The sequence below is a fragment of the Homalodisca vitripennis genome, chromosome 3, assembly GCF_021130785.1.
Source record: "Homalodisca vitripennis isolate AUS2020 chromosome 3, UT_GWSS_2.1, whole genome shotgun sequence".
Lineage (NCBI taxonomy): Eukaryota > Metazoa > Arthropoda > Insecta > Hemiptera > Cicadellidae > Homalodisca > Homalodisca vitripennis.
In genome coordinates, this window is record NC_060209.1 from 183,067,962 (window position 1) to 183,087,893 (window position 19,932).

At 34.1% G+C, this 19,932-nt stretch overlaps 1 protein-coding gene across 2 annotated transcripts in view; it reads right to left on the minus strand.

The window, feature by feature from the left end:
* Window positions 1-334: 334 nt before the first annotated feature.
* LOC124357831 (protein inscuteable homolog) overlaps window positions 335-19,932 on the minus strand; it is an 85,843-nt gene continuing 66,245 nt past the window's right edge. The window contains exons 2-10 of one of the 2 annotated variants that reach the window (XM_046809895.1): window positions 17,391-18,374; window positions 14,712-14,936; window positions 13,376-13,616; window positions 9,462-9,701; window positions 8,152-8,323; window positions 6,952-7,124; window positions 5,751-5,935; window positions 4,274-4,397; window positions 335-2,704 (exon numbers count right to left, since the gene is read on the minus strand). In XM_046809895.1, the coding sequence (XP_046665851.1) occupies window positions 2,573-2,704; window positions 4,274-4,397; window positions 5,751-5,935; window positions 6,952-7,124; window positions 8,152-8,323; window positions 9,462-9,701; window positions 13,376-13,616; window positions 14,712-14,936; window positions 17,391-18,352 (2,454 nt within the window). In that variant the 5' untranslated portion in view covers window positions 18,353-18,374 and the 3' untranslated portion in view covers window positions 335-2,572. Of the gene's footprint in view, window positions 2,705-4,273; window positions 4,398-5,750; window positions 5,936-6,951; window positions 7,125-8,151; window positions 8,324-9,461; window positions 9,702-13,375; window positions 13,617-14,711; window positions 14,940-17,390; window positions 18,375-19,932 lie in introns of both variants that reach the window. The other variant, XM_046809894.1, reaches the window with a different exon arrangement.

Below are 19,932 nucleotides of genomic sequence, written 5' to 3' on the forward strand. Positions count from 1 at the left end.
GGTTGCATACTATGGCTAAGAAAATACAAATTTAACATTGGAGAGCACTAGGTTGCATTTTTGGAAAAAGTTGCAGAACTAAAACGGTTTATTTTGAACTCTAGATTACTACAGGTTTTCATATAAATTCAGGTACAACCTGTATTGCTATTATGCTTAGTTGCAAAATCCTAAAAATGACATTATGGAATATTATTGCTTTAAAACTCAAGTAAAGGTCGAGGAAGAGTTCCAACCCTACAGAGGATAAATTTATTATTATTTTCATACCAATATAATTCAGTGAAATTTAATTTTTAAGCTGTTTTACAGAAATTATAACAGCTTACACTAATCGAAATCTCTTCTTTGAGTGTCTCATGGTAATGCTTTCATTGAGCTAACATGATTACTAACAGAAACTTCATAGCAATTTTAAATATGACTTTTGAGACATAAAAGTTAATATGTTTAACATATTAAATAATCATTAATAAAACAAATTAATGACAGCTAACATGGCAATAAAATATAATTGGCAATTTGATAAAAATTGGAATGAAGTAGCTAGAACCATTCTTTAATTTCTGGACATCTGTCATGAAACTTAGTATAACATATAATTACAATTGAGTATTATTAATGTAATTAATAATATTAATTGAGATGATATAGATGAAAATGGCAAAATTATTAAAAATAAACCACATTTTCAGGCCTATTTAATTTGCTTGCACTGTTCTGTAATTCATAATGCCACCTTAAACATCACACTCTTAATATTTTATACAATTTCTCAATTTACATAATACTAAAACTTTTCTAATAAATTTACACACATTTCTTATAATTTTACCAAATTATACGTTATATACTGTATATATAAACATAGAATTATGGAAAATCAATGTCATGGCTGCCAAGAAAGACAGAAACAGAAGAGAAGGCACTATAATTTCATTGTTACATAATATACATTTATACATAATGTACATTAACGAAATAAATCAGAAAACAGATAAAGACTAATTTACCTGTAACTGAAAACAAGATACACTTTAAAACCTTTGGAGTATTGGTGGTTCTATGCTTATTACAAAATAATTATTACTTTTATTTTTTTGTATGTTCATATTTTGGAACATATAAAATTATATTTTTAGATATTCTCACAAGATATAAACTTTGTGAATACTATGATAGTATTTATACAGAAAAATAAGAGAATATAACAGGTTAAAATACTTGTTTCAATTTATTGTATTTAAACAAAAATTTTAATGCAGAGAGCACACTCAAAATAATCGTTAACTACTACAAAAGTTTCAAATTAAATTTTTAACATTAATATACTCTGTTTTGAAGTTTGTTTTTACAACATTTCTTCTCCTAAAATGTTGCAGCAACATATTGTTTTGTTGTATTATTATCAGTTATTTGGGAACAGAATATGAATACAGTTATAATAAAGATAAGAAAATGACAACAGTAAAACGTTATTGCCTGTAAAATAATCAATTTCTGAAAGATTTTTAGGTTGATAAGAGATCATACATATTTTCTCTCTAAAATCGATATTAATTTTGAAACCTTACAAATCTTAGCTGTCCAGACCGCACAACGTATTACGAAACCACCTGAAACCTTTCACATGCCTTGGACGCAGAGCTTAAACTTTCCTTTCTCGTTAAATTTAAACTTGTTATGTATCCAAGATTAACATTTTTGGCTTGTCAACATCGCATTTAGTCAAGCAGGTTCTGAACCTTTCTAAGATAGCTATCTCTGAACATGAGGACTGATCAAGCTCTGCTTCTAGCATTTAGGAGTTATATGGTTTTATGCCCTCTTAAGAGGGTTACTGGTCTGTTGGAGAATTTATATTAATTTAACCAAAATCTTTTAGTGAAATCACATGCTATATAAATGCTTCAGAATATCACTTTGTCTTCAATAATGGAAAAACCTCCACAATTTGGTCTACTTATTGGAGCAGCACTATAAAATATATTCATAATGGCTAAAAATAAGTTAAAACCATTTAAACCCATAATGTCAATTTCCTGGTGCCCTCCTCCCCCCCCCCAAAAAAAAACTAATAAGATATGTTTCTTTGAGCATAAGAAATTTAATTAAAATTTATTTCCAACCCATTATATGATGACTAAGATTACTGTATTACTATTGTCCTAGATAAAACATACTTTCCTTAGGTAGCAAAACTTTAATATTAATAAAAGTTATATTAAGTAATCATGGTTACATAACATAATTAAAACTGCAATAAAAATTAGTAAAATATAGTATAAAATAACATTTTAAATATTAAATTGAATAGTATTGCTGGATTTAAAATATTCACTAAGAATAATTCCATTTGAATAGCAATCCATACTAGACTAGTTTTGATATCTATCTGTAGCAAAACAACCGGTCTGTAATCTATACTTCAGGGTAGAATGAATAAGTCAAGCGATATCAGGAATTAGTAGAAACAACTCAAGTTACAAAGGTGTCAATTCAGGAAAGAAACATGTGTGCACAGTCGAGCGGCCCGAACAATGTGACTGTAACCCGAACTGTGTACTGCAGCTCACACGTAGCTCTCCTGCCGTGAAGAGTACAGCAAAAACGAGTCCAGCAGACGAGGTTCGATGAGTTCACGGGCGTTTAACTCGTCCACCACCTTCGTGCCGCAATTGGCAACGATCTTGCGCAATGCCGCCTGAAACAGGCAACAATTATTAGTAATAGTTCAACCTTGTCTAACAACGGCTTATTTAATTTTATTTATTATAAGCTTCACATAGGTTTATAATTTTCAGCTTAGCTAAAGATAAACATGTGAATTGTCAACATTTAAAAATAAACTAAGTTTAGTTAAACCAATCAAGAAATAGTTACATATTTGCAAAGCTCAGTGACCTTAGTCTAAAAACTCAATAATAAATACTTGTAAACAACTGTTATTCGTGTAAGTATTCATCAACTAAATAGTATGCCCAGTTAATGACGTAGCATTTTAGGGAAGTTTTAAATGCATTTATGGAATTCTCCCTCTTTAGATTTGGAGGCAATTTATTATAGATTTTGAGAGCGAATAACAAGGACCCTGTTCAAATAGTTTTAATCAGTGTATGGGGAATTGAAAGGGTTGATTTCTGATGTTATAATGGTGCAATCCTTGATTTTGTTTGTTTTTTTTTTTTAACAATGAAAATTAGTTGACTATAAGTTGACTTTCATTAATAATATAAATTCATTTTTTAATGTATTAGTTAAATTTTCTCATTATATTGGTGTCTGCAAAAATTTAAACATTTATCGTGATTAAGTTGGTAATGATATCACTCATACAACAATATTTCATGATGTGTTATTTCTATTGCTGAAGCAACTTATATACACTTGTCTATTGTCTATTGTCTATTGTCTTACACTTTTTCATTTTGTTGTAAACAGAGAGTATTTCTTTTTTATTTGACTGTGCTAAAATTATTTTAATAGTTATCATTTACTGATAGTTGCATTATTGGTATTGTTAGTAGGTTAAATATTTTAATGTAAAAATGGATTGCCATGAACATTTAATACATTTAAAGTATAAAATACTATTATAAAATTAATGCTTCTTCATTTCTTAACATGCCTTGGTGATGTACATAATCTTTTACCTGCAGGTGTGAAATTTCCTGCTGATAAAAGCATTAACAAAAGTTATGTTCTCTACCACTAAATAAATTACTGTACCTCTAAAATAAAATGCTATTCTAACAGCTAATGGCAAGATGAGAGCAATGTCTTGGAAAAGACTGTCAGATCCGAGATTTGGAGGAAGACCTCAGGGCTCAGGAAATCAAAAATGTGTATCCCTCCATATGCTGAAGGGTTGTCAAGTCTCCTTTATCTAAGCTTAGATATGGCTAAATTATTCTGATATTTGTAAAACCAGGAAAAATTACTAGAAGCTCATCTCTTGAGCCCAAAGGATATCAGAGAACAGGAGCCTAATCTTATTGATTTGAGGGTTAAAAAATGAGGGAGGCGCAAAGGTACTTTTAGGACTATGTACAGGATCTTAGATTATTTCCATCATTCATAAAAAAAGATGACAAAAATTTAACTTGTTGCTTAGTAATTGTTTACGTTAGGCTGGTACAACTTTAAAATATTATTCTCTCTTGATGGCTATGTTTATTATACTTATTAACTTTTGTCAGCTACTTGAATTACACCTACTTACTACTTTTACTCCTCTTAATTACTAGTCACAATAGTGTTTGAGTGAACTTACCAGACAGGCCACCAAGACACCGTCACTATGGTTCCTCTCCTTCTCCTCCTTACATAACCGGACAAGTCTGTTCACGCCTTGGAGATCGACCACCTGAGCTGCAACACTGGGGTCACTACATAACCTGTAAACATATGTTAAATCTCAATCAATCTTGACAATCATTGCTTTTCATCAACTTTTAAAAATTATTCAAATACGTTTTCCACTGGTGAAAGAGTTATACACATTTTTACATAGCTAGATTTAAGATGGTATTAGTATTTTCAGTAAATGTTTACAGGCACTTTACAAGTATCTAAGTTTGAGCACAAATATGCTTAAAATTTTTTTATAGTTACTTATAATGCTTTATTTAAAAATGAAATATATTACAGTTTAGACAACAAAATAGTATGCCACCAATTTATATGCTGTAAATTTTGAACTAATATTATCTCCACTTAGGTCCTGCACAAGTACTGAGTGTCTAAACTGGCCACATGCCAATCATGAAACAGCGTGCGTGTACATGCATTACAAATTTGCAATTTGAACCGAAGGCTGACATTCAGTCCAAGATTGCTGATGTCAAATTTTACAATTCAATAACGATCTTCTCCACAAGTGAGATCTTTCTGTCAACAGATCTCTGTAAAATATAATTTTATTACATTCATTATAATAAAGATTTGTTTTGAAAGTTTTAAACTTTTGTATATTCTTGTCAACTCTATTGTTTTGTTTTGTAAATACCTTTGTAATAACCACATAAATTATTGAAACCATCTAAATTTGGCACTTAACAAGTATCCATTCCTTGCTGTGCCAAAGCCAATTCTTTAAGAATGAGAAACAATATATTTTTTATAGTTGTACAATTTATTATTGGTATTGTGTTCAAGTACAATTAAAATGGAGAAATGATGAGTAAAATATTTTAAAATTATAAAGATAATAGACTGCAAAGAAACAAAGAACACATTATTTCAACTTTAAATATGTTTATTCTTTAGAATAGGTGAATGCATCTAAAAGAAATGAAAACCATAAATCAAAATCAAAAACAGATACAAAGCACACACACCACATATATAAACTTATGAGAATACTTAATAAGTTTTTAAAATTACAATAAAGTACTTTTGCTTTGTCCCATATTACAGTAGTAAGGAATAACAGATTTGTCATACAATATGTTTTTATGGTAAAATATATGTGGTAATGGTAACTAATTGATGTAATGTTACGTTTTCATGTTTATGTTTGATTTGTTTTGCCAAGTTATATTTGATCAGTTTCCTGTTCTAATAATCACTATGACATTTTAAAGTAACTGAAAGTTGCAGTCTCACAATTTAAAATAAATGCATAAATTTGCATTGATATTTTCGTTTTTTTTCATCAATCATTATAGTTTGTTTGTATAGTTTTTCTGGATATAAAAAAGGCCTATTAACCTTTAAACAATGGATATTGAAATAAAAACACAACAGACCTGGAGAGTGCGATTGCAGACTTGTGTTGTAATCGCTCTGCTGCGGTAATCTCTGCTGCTCGCTGGAGAGGAGAGTGGCGGACTTGCAGGAAACACAGGAGTGCCACCATGGCTCGGTGCTCTGCCAGATGGGGTCGAGCTTCAGGGACTGCGGCCATATTGGCTATCAGACCTGCTGCTTGCTCCTGTACAACCAACACGTGTAGACTTGTATCTCTGTTAGTTCTAACTCAGCTTTTCTAAAGTTTTCTTTTTCAATTTTATTATAATTACACCAATGATTACAATTTGTTGCAAATCAGGAATAAACTATACTGTAGTTTTTTAAGTAAGAGTTATGATATAAATATATAATTTAAATCGATTCGACAAGATTAATTTAGTTTGTTGCAAAATCCAGTCTGAGTACGAGCCTGTGCAACATAGAAACATAACAGTAATGGACTACAGCTACATGATGCAATAAGTATACATTTGGGATATATGCAGATTGTGTTACTGGTTATAGGTATATTCGATTGCTTTTGATGCAAAACTGATTATTGTCACAAGTCATGATTAATAATCAGACTTTGTCCTGTTTATCGTCATGTTCTGTATTGTTTACTTCCTTGCATCTTTAACCATATGATTTAAGCACCTGATGAAGACAAACAGCATTTCTCGAAATGTTGTGTGTCTGTTAATGTAACTCATAATCAAGGCATATGGGCATAATAATTACTGCAACGTTTTTAATCAAAGCGTATTTTTGTTTCAATGGTACTCTAATTTATCTTATACTATAATAAATAAAAATACAAACAGTTCTCAATGTTTTTTCCAAGTTCTTGAAAACCATCAAGTTAAGAAAATTATATTTGGTAGGTTATACCGTAAAGAATGCTGAGACCAAATACTAAAAGTTTTTTTCCTATAGTATAAATAGGGCCGTCCTCAGCTTTGGCGGGCCATATCATGTCCCACCACCTGCTCCTATACAAGTGTGGCGGGGATGGCCCGATCTCCGGTAAAATTGAAAAAACCAGTCTGAGTATAAACATTCCATTACTCTAAAGGTATAAACGTGTTCTTGATAAACTATTTTAGGGCAGTAATTTACATATTTAGGTATGCATACAAATTTCTTTGAGTACTTGAAGTTTTTTACAACTTAAATTAAATCTTTATACTCAGAAACAGTATATTATGTTCCACTAACCATGAGAAAGACAGATGCCTGGGGGCCCTGGCGACGAACTGCTAGCAGCAAGGTACCGGCTGTCGTGCACTCTAGCAGCTTCCAGACACACTGGGGCTCCAGCAGGCTGAGGTGGCAGAGAGCAGCAGCAGTCAGCAGCAGAGTGGGGCTGCTAGTTGTATTGTTCACCAGGCCTGCACACAAAATTGTACTGATTGCTGATTGAACAAGATCACCAGTTCCACAGCTGCTTCACGTGTATGTTGTATCTAGCTCCACCATTTGTGATGGGCTATAGCCCAGGGTGGCAGAATTCAGGGGGTGGCAAATTTTGGTAAAAATGGAAAAAAATAAATTATTCCAAAAGTTAAAAATATATAAAAATCTACTTGTAATAAATTTGTAAACTTAAAAATTTGTAAATTAGAAATATAAACAAATCATTCACTTAATATATTCCATTTATTTCATATTTCTAACATTAATAAAATATGGTATGTTCCGGGACGCTTCCTTTTTATTATTTAAATTTCTAATTAAATATGTGCAAATTACAAAATAATCAATTTTAGATTACCTAAATCCTAAATCTGAGTATTATTATAATCAGAGTGAAGTTATTGTTTTGTAATTCCTACATATAATCTTCTTTAATTTGATTGTCCTTAATCCAACAGAAATTTGTCGAATTTCTTTTCACGATTTTTCAGTAATTTTCCAGTTGGTAAATGTTGTGACAATTTAAATTTTATGGCAAAAACAATAACTGCAACTATAAGAAGTGTAACTTCAATGTTGACAATTAAACCTATTTTATTTGAGTTTTATTATAAGATTAGCGTGGCCGCCTCACTGCCACCTACCACGGTATCAAGGTAAGTCTACATGGTTGGTGTGGGGGGGAGGGCAGCAAATTGTGGCTAGCCCAGGGGCGGCAAATCTTCAAATCCACCTCTGAGTGGATTATGATGTGATTGAATGTTAACAGGAATCATCTTGTTTCCTGATCCAAGTCCAAAAATGGAAAGAGTATATATTAAATACTTGGTATAATAAAATAAATGCCATCGTGAAAAATTCATCAAATTAGGCTAACTTATTCATGAAAGACATTGCAGTTATTTCAAAACTTTCATGCCAATGTCGCAGAACTCAACAGCAGTATTAATAGAGCATATCCACACCCTCCCTTACAGGAATGTGACAGGTGGATGTACTCACGTGTGAGTGCGGCTACCAGGACAGTGAGCTGCTCCGTGAGCCCCTGTACCGAGTGGTTGTCCTCCACCCAGGGGGCTGTCACCTGAGCCAGCACCGACACTGCTTCTGTCACCTCCGTCTCTGGCCTCTTCTCGTCCGCTATGATGTCTGAGATTATCTCTACCCCACCACCCTGTAACAGAGTGAATACTCAGCAGCTAGTTCAGGATCAAATGTGAAATCTAAATGAATGATGTTGTAATTGTTCTAGTATATTTCTCAAATTCTTGGGTGGTATAGAGTCCTTAACAGTTGCCACTACTAGGAGTCTGATTGATGATGAAAATAATCTTCCACCGTTTTACCAATATATTGAGCCTAAAATGTTCTGTTTCATTGTATGCAATTTTGATCTTCGGTTTTGGCTAATACTTGTGCCATAGTAAGGTGTGAAGTGATGAGGTACAGCTACCTTCTACTCTTGCCCCAGTCAGATATCTGCTAACCAATGTCAGTTGGATCATACAAAGTAATCTGCCTGGATTTGTATGATGGAGGGTATGGTATTACTTGGACCAAAAATTATGAAAATTTAGAGTCAATCGTAATAGCTGAAATGGTTACACTAATTCGCTCAAGTGGTTCAGGGTATACATTAAGTCCCTTGGTTTTAGTTACCGTTGTGTAACAAATTAATGATCTTTTCAAAGGACCAGTTGATCTTATAGATAACAAGAAGGCTACAGAGGTTATCTAGACTCTTTATCTTATAAAAATGGTTTTAACTGTGGCCTTAAAAGTATGTTCAAAATTTCACTTATGCTGGGACACAAAATATTACAAGACTAAACCTTTTATAGCACCCATTATATGCTGTTACCTACTTAATTCACATAATTGTCTTAAAATACAAATCTATAGCTAATCACTTAAGATCTATGTAGAGTTTAAAACATGGAAAACTTGACACAGTCCTTAAAATTTTACTTTCACTAACATTAAAACTTGTTACTATCAAGTACTGTACAAGAACACTGTGTGATATGAAATATTTCTACTAAATTATATTATAACAGTTTCCATTGCGTTAGAACATTTGTAATTTTCTGAACTTCTTTTGACTCACATTAGCATCATTGAAAATCTGAAAAGACAGTATTACTATTAAGGAATTATAGAGTTCTAGTTATTGGTCTAACTTCATCACACAAGATGAAATGAAAAAATATATTGTTGACAATTTCCCAAGAAACATTGAAAGGTGTATGTGAATCGGTAACTTTGTATTCTACAACTTAAACTCTCTGTGGACAATATTAGTGGTTGCTGACCTGCTCAAACTGACGTATGGTGAGACTGGAGCAACAGACGGTGGCAAGGATGCGGAGGGCAGCAGTTCTGATAGAGGTGGACCGAGAGTCTATACAGACAACGAGTAGGGCTCGGATCCCCGCGCAGCGAGACATTAGCTCACCCAGGTGAGGAGCCTCCAGACCTAGGCCTGAGAGTGCGGACAGGGCGGACAGAAGGGCTAGACTTGATGATGGCTCCTCCAGCACACCTACCAGCAACTGGAAACAGTTTCACTGTTGTTAAGTACAGAACTATAATTATTTTCCAAATACTTTAATAATTAGAGTGCAATTTTTTGACTGCAAAGTGTTTTCTAAGTGTATAAAGTTCTTATATTATCCTGAGGTATCACATCTGGAAGGCATGGTCCTGGAGAGTGGCTAGAGAGAAACTGGAGAGCTTAGTACTTTTCTAGCAAGACATCTGTGGGTACTTTGGTATTACCCTGATGTCAATATTTTTGGAAGAGTCTTACCGGAGACCTAAAAAACTATATTATTAGAAAGGACAGAATACGGACTACCAAAGCCTGCACTAATGGTCAGTAACATTTCCAATTGGTATTTTCCCGACCTCAGATCACGTCCAAGATCATCCAAATATTCATAAGGTTGGAAAAGTACCAATCGCAAATGATTTTGGCCATCACTACAGGCTTTGATGCTTTCATGCTTCTGGTTAAAAAAGCAAAACATCCCTCGAGATTTCAAGGCCCTCTAAATTGAAGCTCAGATCACATGAGCACTTGTTAGCTTTTTATATTTGTGCTACAAACATATGTATTTACCTACTTATAACCCACCGATATAATCCTACCACTATTTGTATCTGTGTAGCCTAATAAAAAATAGTAGAAACGGACAGAGAGGCTTCCTTGTCAACATTGCTTCCTTTTGGGAGGCAGAAAACAAGAGTAAATTTTCATTACAACTAATTTTAACAGTAAGTCAAATAAATTTAACAGTAAATCAATAAAGTGTGTTATTTTTAATATTGTAGTTTGTTAGGTACACTGTAAAAAAATTTCCAAAAATAATGGCCTTTGGATAATGTCAAAATACCCCACCTCTGAACCAGTACCTTGTATTCTGAGTAAAATTGGTGGTCAGCTACATCTACCCATTACAAAATTTGCTTATAGGGGAAATTTAAACCAGAAGGAAGCCTATTAGATAATATCTATCTAATATCATAGTCTATCCTAACCATGTAAACTCAAATTTTTATTACTTGATTCTCTCATGATCAATAGTACTATGAATCTTGCCTTTTATTTGCTTTCTTTTTCCTAATTTTTATATTTTTTCAATTGTGTCACAATAAGAAATTAATAGTGATGTGCAGTCAAAGAATTCCTCAAACCTCAAGACATTCCAATACTGTTTCTACTTTTACACAAATGATTTCAATTCACAACTATTTCATAAATGCAATAGCTATGGAAAGGTCACAGAGAATCATAATTTGTCCAGAGAACAGACTATTTTGTCCAGAGGTATACTCTGAACAAGAACGTTATAGTTGCTCTGAATTTACATTTTTCCCAAATACAGACAGTTTACTGCATAGCAGATTATTGAGTTTCAAAGAAGCCGTTGTTGGTATAAAATCATTATTCTTTCTATAACTTTGATATTGATGGTCATCATACAAAGTGGAATATAATTTATATGTTCCTACTAAGAACGAAGCCAGGAAAATATTTTCTTTTTGGGGGAGGACAACTGATATTTTCTCGTAGTACACAGAGAGTAAGGCCCCATTTTGTTCCTTAAAAAGTTCTTGGTCCGTTTCTTTGTTGAGAACGATCTTTCAGCAGTACATGTCAGTAATACTGAATTATTTAAATAGTAATAATTGTTCACTAAAAAAGTAATTGAAAAATTTTAAATTTTGGGAGGGTCTGGACCCCTTGGACCCTCTCACTGGCTACGTCCTTGGTTCCTACATGTTTCTATTTTAAAATGTGAATAAACTTCACTAATTTGACATAATAATTAAGAAACTGCTCACTTAAGAACAATAAACAAGATCGGAACTTTACCATGACTTTGAATAAAATTAATAATTTTTTTTAACATCCAAGCTTTACAGTTTTGGGGTTTCCAAATAAAAGATTTTTGTCTGAAGAAAGGTTTTAAAATACTACAGAGTTGTCCTTCCCCCCTCCTGGAAATATTTAATTACAGATCTAACTGAACTATTCATCATATAAGTTATGTTTTAATGTTCAGGTGCCATAGCTTTATCTTTCAAAAATAACTCTAAATGAACAAATAAATTTTTATTATGATCCATTTTTTCTGCAATATTTGATACTTTAAGCAGTTGTGTATAAAAATTCCTTAAGTTTTACTACTGATAGCAAGTCAGTGGTTTGTAATGTACGTAAAACTAACGAATAGAGAAAGGTCAACTTGATTGTGTAGAAAGTCACTCACTGGAATATGAAGAGTTATATTCCACAATGCAGCTGACAAAACTGCCCACAATGGGCATTCTATGTAAATATGACAGTAAACTCGTCCTGACTGTTTGGTTATCTTCGTTTCTGTCAGTGACACAGTGCTGTTTTTGTTACGAGAAATTGGTTTCCAGCACCTTCTTTGACTCATGAGAATTTCAACTAACAAATCTTCAAATAATGAAAATTGAACGAGGAAAGCTGACAATACAGTAATAATGATGAAGCTCATAATTAAGCAGTTATTGGAAATTGTTATATCTATCAAGCAAGTCAGTAATCTAGTGTAACAAAATACATTAGCTATTCTATAGTCTTCAATAGACTTTATATTTTTAATGGCCAATGTGAAACCTTCCATAAGCCAAATATTTATTTTTGATGCTATATATCACTGATAGACATACCCTTCAAAGCTAGCTGAGGGTCTATGTAGAGTCATACTATAACTATAAAACATGAAAAATTAATTTTTAATTACCTGATAAAATTGATTATCTACATTTTTTCCATATTATGCATTAATTAAATAGGCCCTTTTTATATCTACCATTCATGAAAACATCCACCACAAATATAAATTTACACTAGATAAGTTGATTTGCAGTTAAAAACTGAGGAATGATATTAAGGATCTAAATATCTTCTTAGAATACGTATTTGTGTGCATCTATTTTTGTCTAATGTTTCCTACATTCATTTGGCTTTGTGTAAACTTAGTAAAACTGGTTTAATAAAATATTCTAAAATTAAATTATATCAACTCATTACTTTGTGAAGAGGCTAAATGTTACTTTACAATATGCATCTTGATACTGTTTTGAACTTTAACATAATCTACCAACTCTTCATGCAGGCATACAGAAAATTTGAAAGCATAAAAATTGTTTTGTTTAGTCTATATCTATATACAAAATCTTGCGTTTACATTTTATTCAAAAAGTTTAACTACTAGCTTTTTGATCCAAACATATAACAATTTTGAAACACTAAGATCAACTATACTGTTAATTTACATAAAAACATATGATCATTTAAAAACTAAAGGTCATAAATACTATATTGCATATTTACATACTTCATTAATGGATATAGTTATTATATTATGCCATGGTGTAGAGTCTGGATTGACAATGTCGTGTTCTTTCTATTATTATGGTTTGGACAAATAAGGCTGCTTTTACCACAAAACTGATGGAACAAGACATTTATAGACTTTTCTTATACTGTTCCCTTCAAATAATAAATAATAACCCTGAATTATGGTACTGATATACTTTGTAAATCAACAGTTGTCTATTGCTAAATTCTTAATTATTGAACTCTAAAAGTAAACAGGTATTTTTAGATTTTAGACAACACTGCATGAAATCAGTGATGCTTACATTTTTAATTTGTGTACATTGCATGAAATCTCTAAACACAAACCTTGATCTGGCGGGCAAGTAGATCATCGACAACCCCAGTGAACGCAAGACCCAACCTACTGACACTCTCAGACAGGGCTGGCTGCTGGGGCTGTGCTGCAGTCGCTAGAGCCCGCAGCCCTTCGCTAGCTGCTAGCAGCTCGCTACAGTCACTCTCTGTCACTGCTAACAGCTCACTGATATGACCCAGCAGACTCTGTACCAGAGGTCCCACATGCTCCAAATGACCCTGCTCCACCTTTCTGTAACAACATTGTTTGCAATCTGTTATGAACTGCATGGAAAAAATTTTAAAAGGGAAGAAAATTTAGCTGAAAGTAGTAAAACAACACTTATATATATATATATATATATATATATATATATATATATATATATATATATATAAATTTAAAGATTGTAAGCTGGATCAAAGCAAATCAAGCAAATGTTAGCGGGTAATTTTTTAGGATTAAGCTGGATTTTTTCTTAACCTTATCTCTTGGTTTCTAAATGGTTTTACTGACTGAGTTAGTCTATAAAATGGTGATAGCTACTCTATATTATTAAACTCTCCTAGTGATTTGGACACTCGTCATTTAGAGACAACTCCGACAGTACTGCAGCAGTCGTTTCAAAGCCTGGCACCCTAATCATGTCCTTTAGCTTGGTCCTAAACCTGAGTACCCTTATTGAGTGACAGTTGTGCTTAACATTTGTGGTCAGTATTGGTACTCTTGTTCCAATGAATTACACTTGCTCTGCTACCAACTATAGCAACTGAGCATGATGAGGATAGGAACAGCGAGAAGCTAATGAGTTTTTATTGCATCCGTGGAGAATGTCACTTTTAACTTACTGATACAATAATCACAATGTACTTTTGTAATGGAGTGAAAATTGTTTGAACTGTGTTAAATCCAAAGAAGCTGGAGGGATTAACATCCGTACCTAACAGATGATGAGAGATTCTCTTATTCTGAAGAAAATGACTGTGTGTCTGGTACTCTCACTGAAGATTACATTGGCATCATACAGCAAAACCAGGAGGATCAGACTTGATGAGTTGCACTCTCGAATCAAGAACATTAGGATTTCTTGCCTCTCTGAAATCCTCTAAAGGAGTTAAAAATTAGCTGGTTTATTATGATGGCTTTATATGTCACCATTTTTATAACATGAAAGGTGCAATTATAAAAGCTCTTTCTGTGTTCCTTTCTTGTAGTTTCTGTGGGTGGTACAATAAGTAATAATGCTGAGTTTCTACCTGAGAATTATCTTTTGGTAGTAAAGATAAGAAGCAATCAACACAATGAATTAATAAAACATATTTGTTCTTGCACAAATCCCTGTATTACCTGTATAGCTTGGTGAACTCAGTGGAGATGAGCCTTGTGCGGTTTTGCAAGGTACGGACAGCCTCTGTCGTGGTGGCAGCCATGAGTGTCACCTGTCTACTCAGGTCTGCTGTCAAGGACTTGCTCTGCAACGTGGTCATACACTCAGGCTCACACACGCATCGTAGCTCACGGCACCATTGCTGTACAGGAGGTGGTGGTTCCCTCTCTTCGCTCAGCTCCGAACTGCTACATTATTGGTCTTATCAGAACTTCAAGTTATACGAGAAAAAAACAGGTGGACATATTTGTAACATTTAACAGTTATACAATAAATATTAATGATTGATTATACCTAAAGATGTCTTATCTACAAGTTATTTATTTAACACGTTCACTGAGGCGATGCCTTATGGCACACAACCTCAGTGTGAGTTGTTGGTCTTAATATAGATCTGCGAGAATGTATTAATAATTAAAAAAACATTAATAATAGAAAGATTACCATCTCTCTGTTTCAAATTTTATCAAAATATTGCTAATACAATTAAACTTTTGAAATATTTTAACCTTGTCATATTCAATCAACAGATATTAAACCCAGATTTAACACCTCTTTTATTTTAACATCTACCGACTGAAGATGGATGTCCACAAGGACATTGATATGTTTCAAGACTTTTATATTGTATTATATTTGTGATGACATATTTCCCTTATCATTATATAATTATTGTCATACCTAGTATGGGTTAAGATGAGGTTTTCAGAGCTGAGTTTTTGAGTTTATTCATTGAGAAATTGGAAAAAACAAATTAAAAACTAAAAATTATTTTGGTAGATTTTTTGCTTTTTCCAAACAATATTGTTTCTAAATGTTTCATACTAACTGAAAAAGATATTTGAAAGTAGGAATGTAGACAAAGATAAGACAATCTGAGAGGAGAGGATGTCTGAGACGATGCTGATGCAGATTTCTGAGGAGAGGTGATGATGAGAGAGAACAAGATAACGCCTGACATCATGCTCCGAGTAGCAGAACTGTGACACTCTTGTCTCATGTTACTAGACTTGCTATACAGAGCACCGATGACACAATGTGCACACTCTAGCAGACAGCTCTGAGTCATCTTGGGCAGAATTTTCCAGTGTACACTGTCTTCCTTGTCTTTCAAGTAAGAAGGTGAACCACAAGTATAACACACACACACACACACACACACACACACACACACACACACACACACACACACACACACACACACACACACACAATATTGTTCAGCACTTTTTATGTGGTAATGCTTGTATAACCTGATTTTACATTGTAATAGATATAATTTTGTATTCCTTAACTAATTTATGGTTATTTATTGGAATTTGTGATAGTCTTATAATTTTTTTTATAGATATTTTCCCAAATATTCTCCTGTTATTCATTAGAATTATGTACTTAATTTATCAAAAGTTCTTTTGCTCAAAATCTGACATAATTCAAAAATAGTGAGAGTGGTACCACAGACCAAAGTGAAAATCCTTTCAATAATAAATTTTGGAGGTCCTTCAGTAGTAAATGTTTAAGAGGAAGGACACCATTATGAACTATGTGGAAGCAACAAATCCTAACTGCCACCTATGGGTACAGAGTTCAATAATTAATTTTGTCTTTTTACACTAATACAATAAATAAAGTTTTATGTTTCTAAAAATAGATTTTTCAATTTTAAAAACTATAGTACAAAAACATGAACATTTTCATTAATCAGTGCAAAATCTATGATGATTTTAAAATAACACATCTTTATTTACATTTTTTTTTTAACTTGTGTTACAAATTGTTAATGTAATAATTTAAGTATGCTTTGATTTAAGTTGAAGGAAACACTGGTTTAAGAGCTTAATACAAATAAATATTCTATTTAAGCATTCAATAATGAATTATTAATTAGCTTGTTTTTATCCTTATGCTATGTGTCAGGCATTATATGAATGGTTAACTGTCTTATCTGTACTGCAAACAGTTATTTGTCTTGTCAATTCTGTATAATTAATAAAGGAAGTAAATGTACTTTGTGACAACTGTAAATACATTATGGTAAATTCTACTTTGCATTTCAGGAAGAAAAATATTGCCGAAGACAAAGGTCAAGTGAATGTCAACAACCTGAAGTGTGACCTTGAGGTAGCAGTGGCCCAGTTCCAAAACACTGCCTCAGCCATCACTTAGGTATGTCACTGGACAAGGAAGTGCAACAACAATAACAACAACCAGTCATGTCGCCATTGGCTATGGGGCTATGGGGCGGACTGAGAACAGTTACATCAACTCTGAAGCTTTTGAAGGCACAGGCGGATTCTTCCAGTGTTATCAACAAGATAAAATAACATACCAAAGATGGTAGTATCGTAGTACTACCATTTTAGAATTTTGAGACAAAGGATTTTTTTATTTTTGAGTTTATGGGAGTTAAACTCTAAAAACAGTACAATAATTCAAAGTCCAATTTTATTGTCTCCTATTGGATTTTTTGTTTTAACACTCTTGAATTGGAGCATTAGATCAGGAAGGATCAATTGGAAAATTGAATGCAATTTAATGAATAAAACTTTTCTTTAGTTGTTTGTCAATCTAAACTAAATAGTTGTATAATACCAAATTATACTAAATCTGAAAAAAAAACTGTAAAATTATAATCATACCTTTCAAAATGTTTATTAAGATTCACAGGCCTCCTTGCAAATCTGGAGCTTAAAGGTTGAACCCTTTCAATTGGGTTGGTCTTTGGAGTCGAGCAGTGAGTTGGTGCTCCCAGATTTGCTGTCAGATCCAGATCTGAGTTCCAGGATGAGAGCCGAGACGTCTTGGGAGTCAGGAGGAAGCGGGAGGGACTCAGTCTGGAAGGAGTGTTAGGTCTGGAAGATACAGGACTTGTTGGGAGTACTGAAGTGGGAGACTTTGGCCGGAGATTCAGAGAAGGTTTTGGGATAAACAGGGCAGTCTGGTTCTCAGTAGTGCTGATACTACTGTCTAATGATGAATCCTGAGGGACTGACGATTCCGTTATTTCATGTGCACTGTGCTCTACTTTGTTTTCACTCGGTTCCACCATATTACTTACAGATGTATTCTTTGGTAACTCTTTGCTTTCACACTCCTCCTCGCTTTCAATCACAAACGATGTCCTGGCCTCCTCAATGTTGAGATGTTCAGTGGAACCATCCCAGTCACTTTTAAACACAGAAAGGACACATTCACTTTGGTTAAACCTCAAGAAACGTCCTGATGTTTCGGCTGTCTCTCCATTCCAGGTGTTGTTGAGGCATTTGTCGAGTGTCAGGGTGGTCTTGTATCGCGATAAGCACACCCGGGGTATCCTCGTCAGTGGAGTATCCGGGAGTATTCTTGGGAGGGACGGTTCCTGCTGCTGTTCTTCAGGACTCTCTGAAGGTTTGTTGTGGGGGGATGAACCTTCAGAATCCGAGAATCCAGAGTCCTGGCTCTTGTGACTGCCATTGCTGGGACTGCCACGGTCTGGGCTCAGAGGAACCCCGGGTCCCCAGCCTGGCAGCAGTGATGGTGATGATACCATCATTTCCTCGTCCTCATCCTCTGGGTAGTGTGACCACCACACCTTACTCTGTGTGCGCCGGAACTCCCCCATACCTTCACTGGTTAGTGCACATCTGAAACAGTAATCATCATTTGTGAACATAACATTTATTTTTTCAACACATAGGTTTTCTACATATTTAAGTTTAGCCTTTTTGATGAATGAGATCACTCATTTACTTGAAACATAAGTAAAATGAATAGTTATGCATAATATATTTACTTTTCAGATTTTTGTTAAATTGCATAAAAAAATGTGTTGGCTTATATTGAAAGAAAAATTTAGAGGAGATATTGGGATTCGTATTTCGTACTAATATTGTACTTTATTTAGTGTGCAGTGTTATGTGAATGAATTTTGTAGCTAAGATTTTGTACCTAGATTTTACGTCTTTATACTCATTTGCCAAGAAACCAAAATTCGCCATGTTTAAATTGTTACCACTCTAACATAGGAACATTTTTATATCTAAAGTCTTTCATCTTGAGATTTTACCAAAACATCATTTTCACCAAGATGCAGTAAGGAAAGGACAGCCTAGAACACATTATCTATCAACTACGTACTGTATTGTTTCTAGCGATGTCCTCGTAGAATTTAGGCATCGTGTATTAATTTACCAGATTATTTTCAGCATGGTTTTTGTGTTGTTTTTGTTATGCTGTTACGAGCAGGAGGAAACCCACCAGAGTTGTAACTGCAGACCTTTCGAGTTTGGACTTGTTTATGTGGCCAGGACCGATGAACGTACACAATTGAAAGTGCATTGTCGACACGGGAATGTTTCAGTCGGGAGAATAAGTGGCGACCAGATCAAGGTGGCAGCGGAATAAGTAGTGTCGACGAGATGAAGGTAGCAATAAACAGCTGTGGCTCAGTATGTGGCTCACGTAGCCTGGCTATTTACAGAGCCAGCGCCCGCTGTCTTCCTGTACCTCTGGGTAAGGGCTCGCATACCCCCCCTCACCCAACCTTGACGTACCGGAGTGATTTATTGCTCTTGCTCCGATAACAGGCAAAACTCAATTCATCGGTCTTGCTCCGATAACAGACAAAACTCACTTTATCGGTCTTGCTCCGATAACAGACGAAACTCACTTTATCGGTCTTGCTCCGATAACAGACGAAAACTCACTTTATCGGTCTTGCTCCGATAACAGACGAAACTCACTTTATCGGTCTTGCTCCGATAACAGAGAAAACTCAATTCATCGGTCTTGCTCCGATAACAGACGAAACTCACTTTATCGGTCTTGCTCCGATAACAGACGAAACTCACTTTATCGGTCTTGCTCCGATAACAGACGAAACTCACTTTATCGGTCTTGCTCCGATAACAGACGAAACTCACTTTATCGGTATTGCTCCGATAACAGACAAAACTCACTTTATCGGTCTTGCTCCGATAACAGACGAAACTCACTTTATCGGTCTTGCTCCGATAACAGACGAAACTCACTTTATCGGTCTTGCTCCGATAACAGAGAAAACTCAATTTATCGGTCTTGCTCAGATAACAGAGAAAACTCAATTTATCGGTCTTGCTCCGGTAACAGACGAAACTCAATTCATCGCTCTTGCTACGATAACAGACAAAACTCAGCTTATCGGTCTCAATCAATCAATTTTAA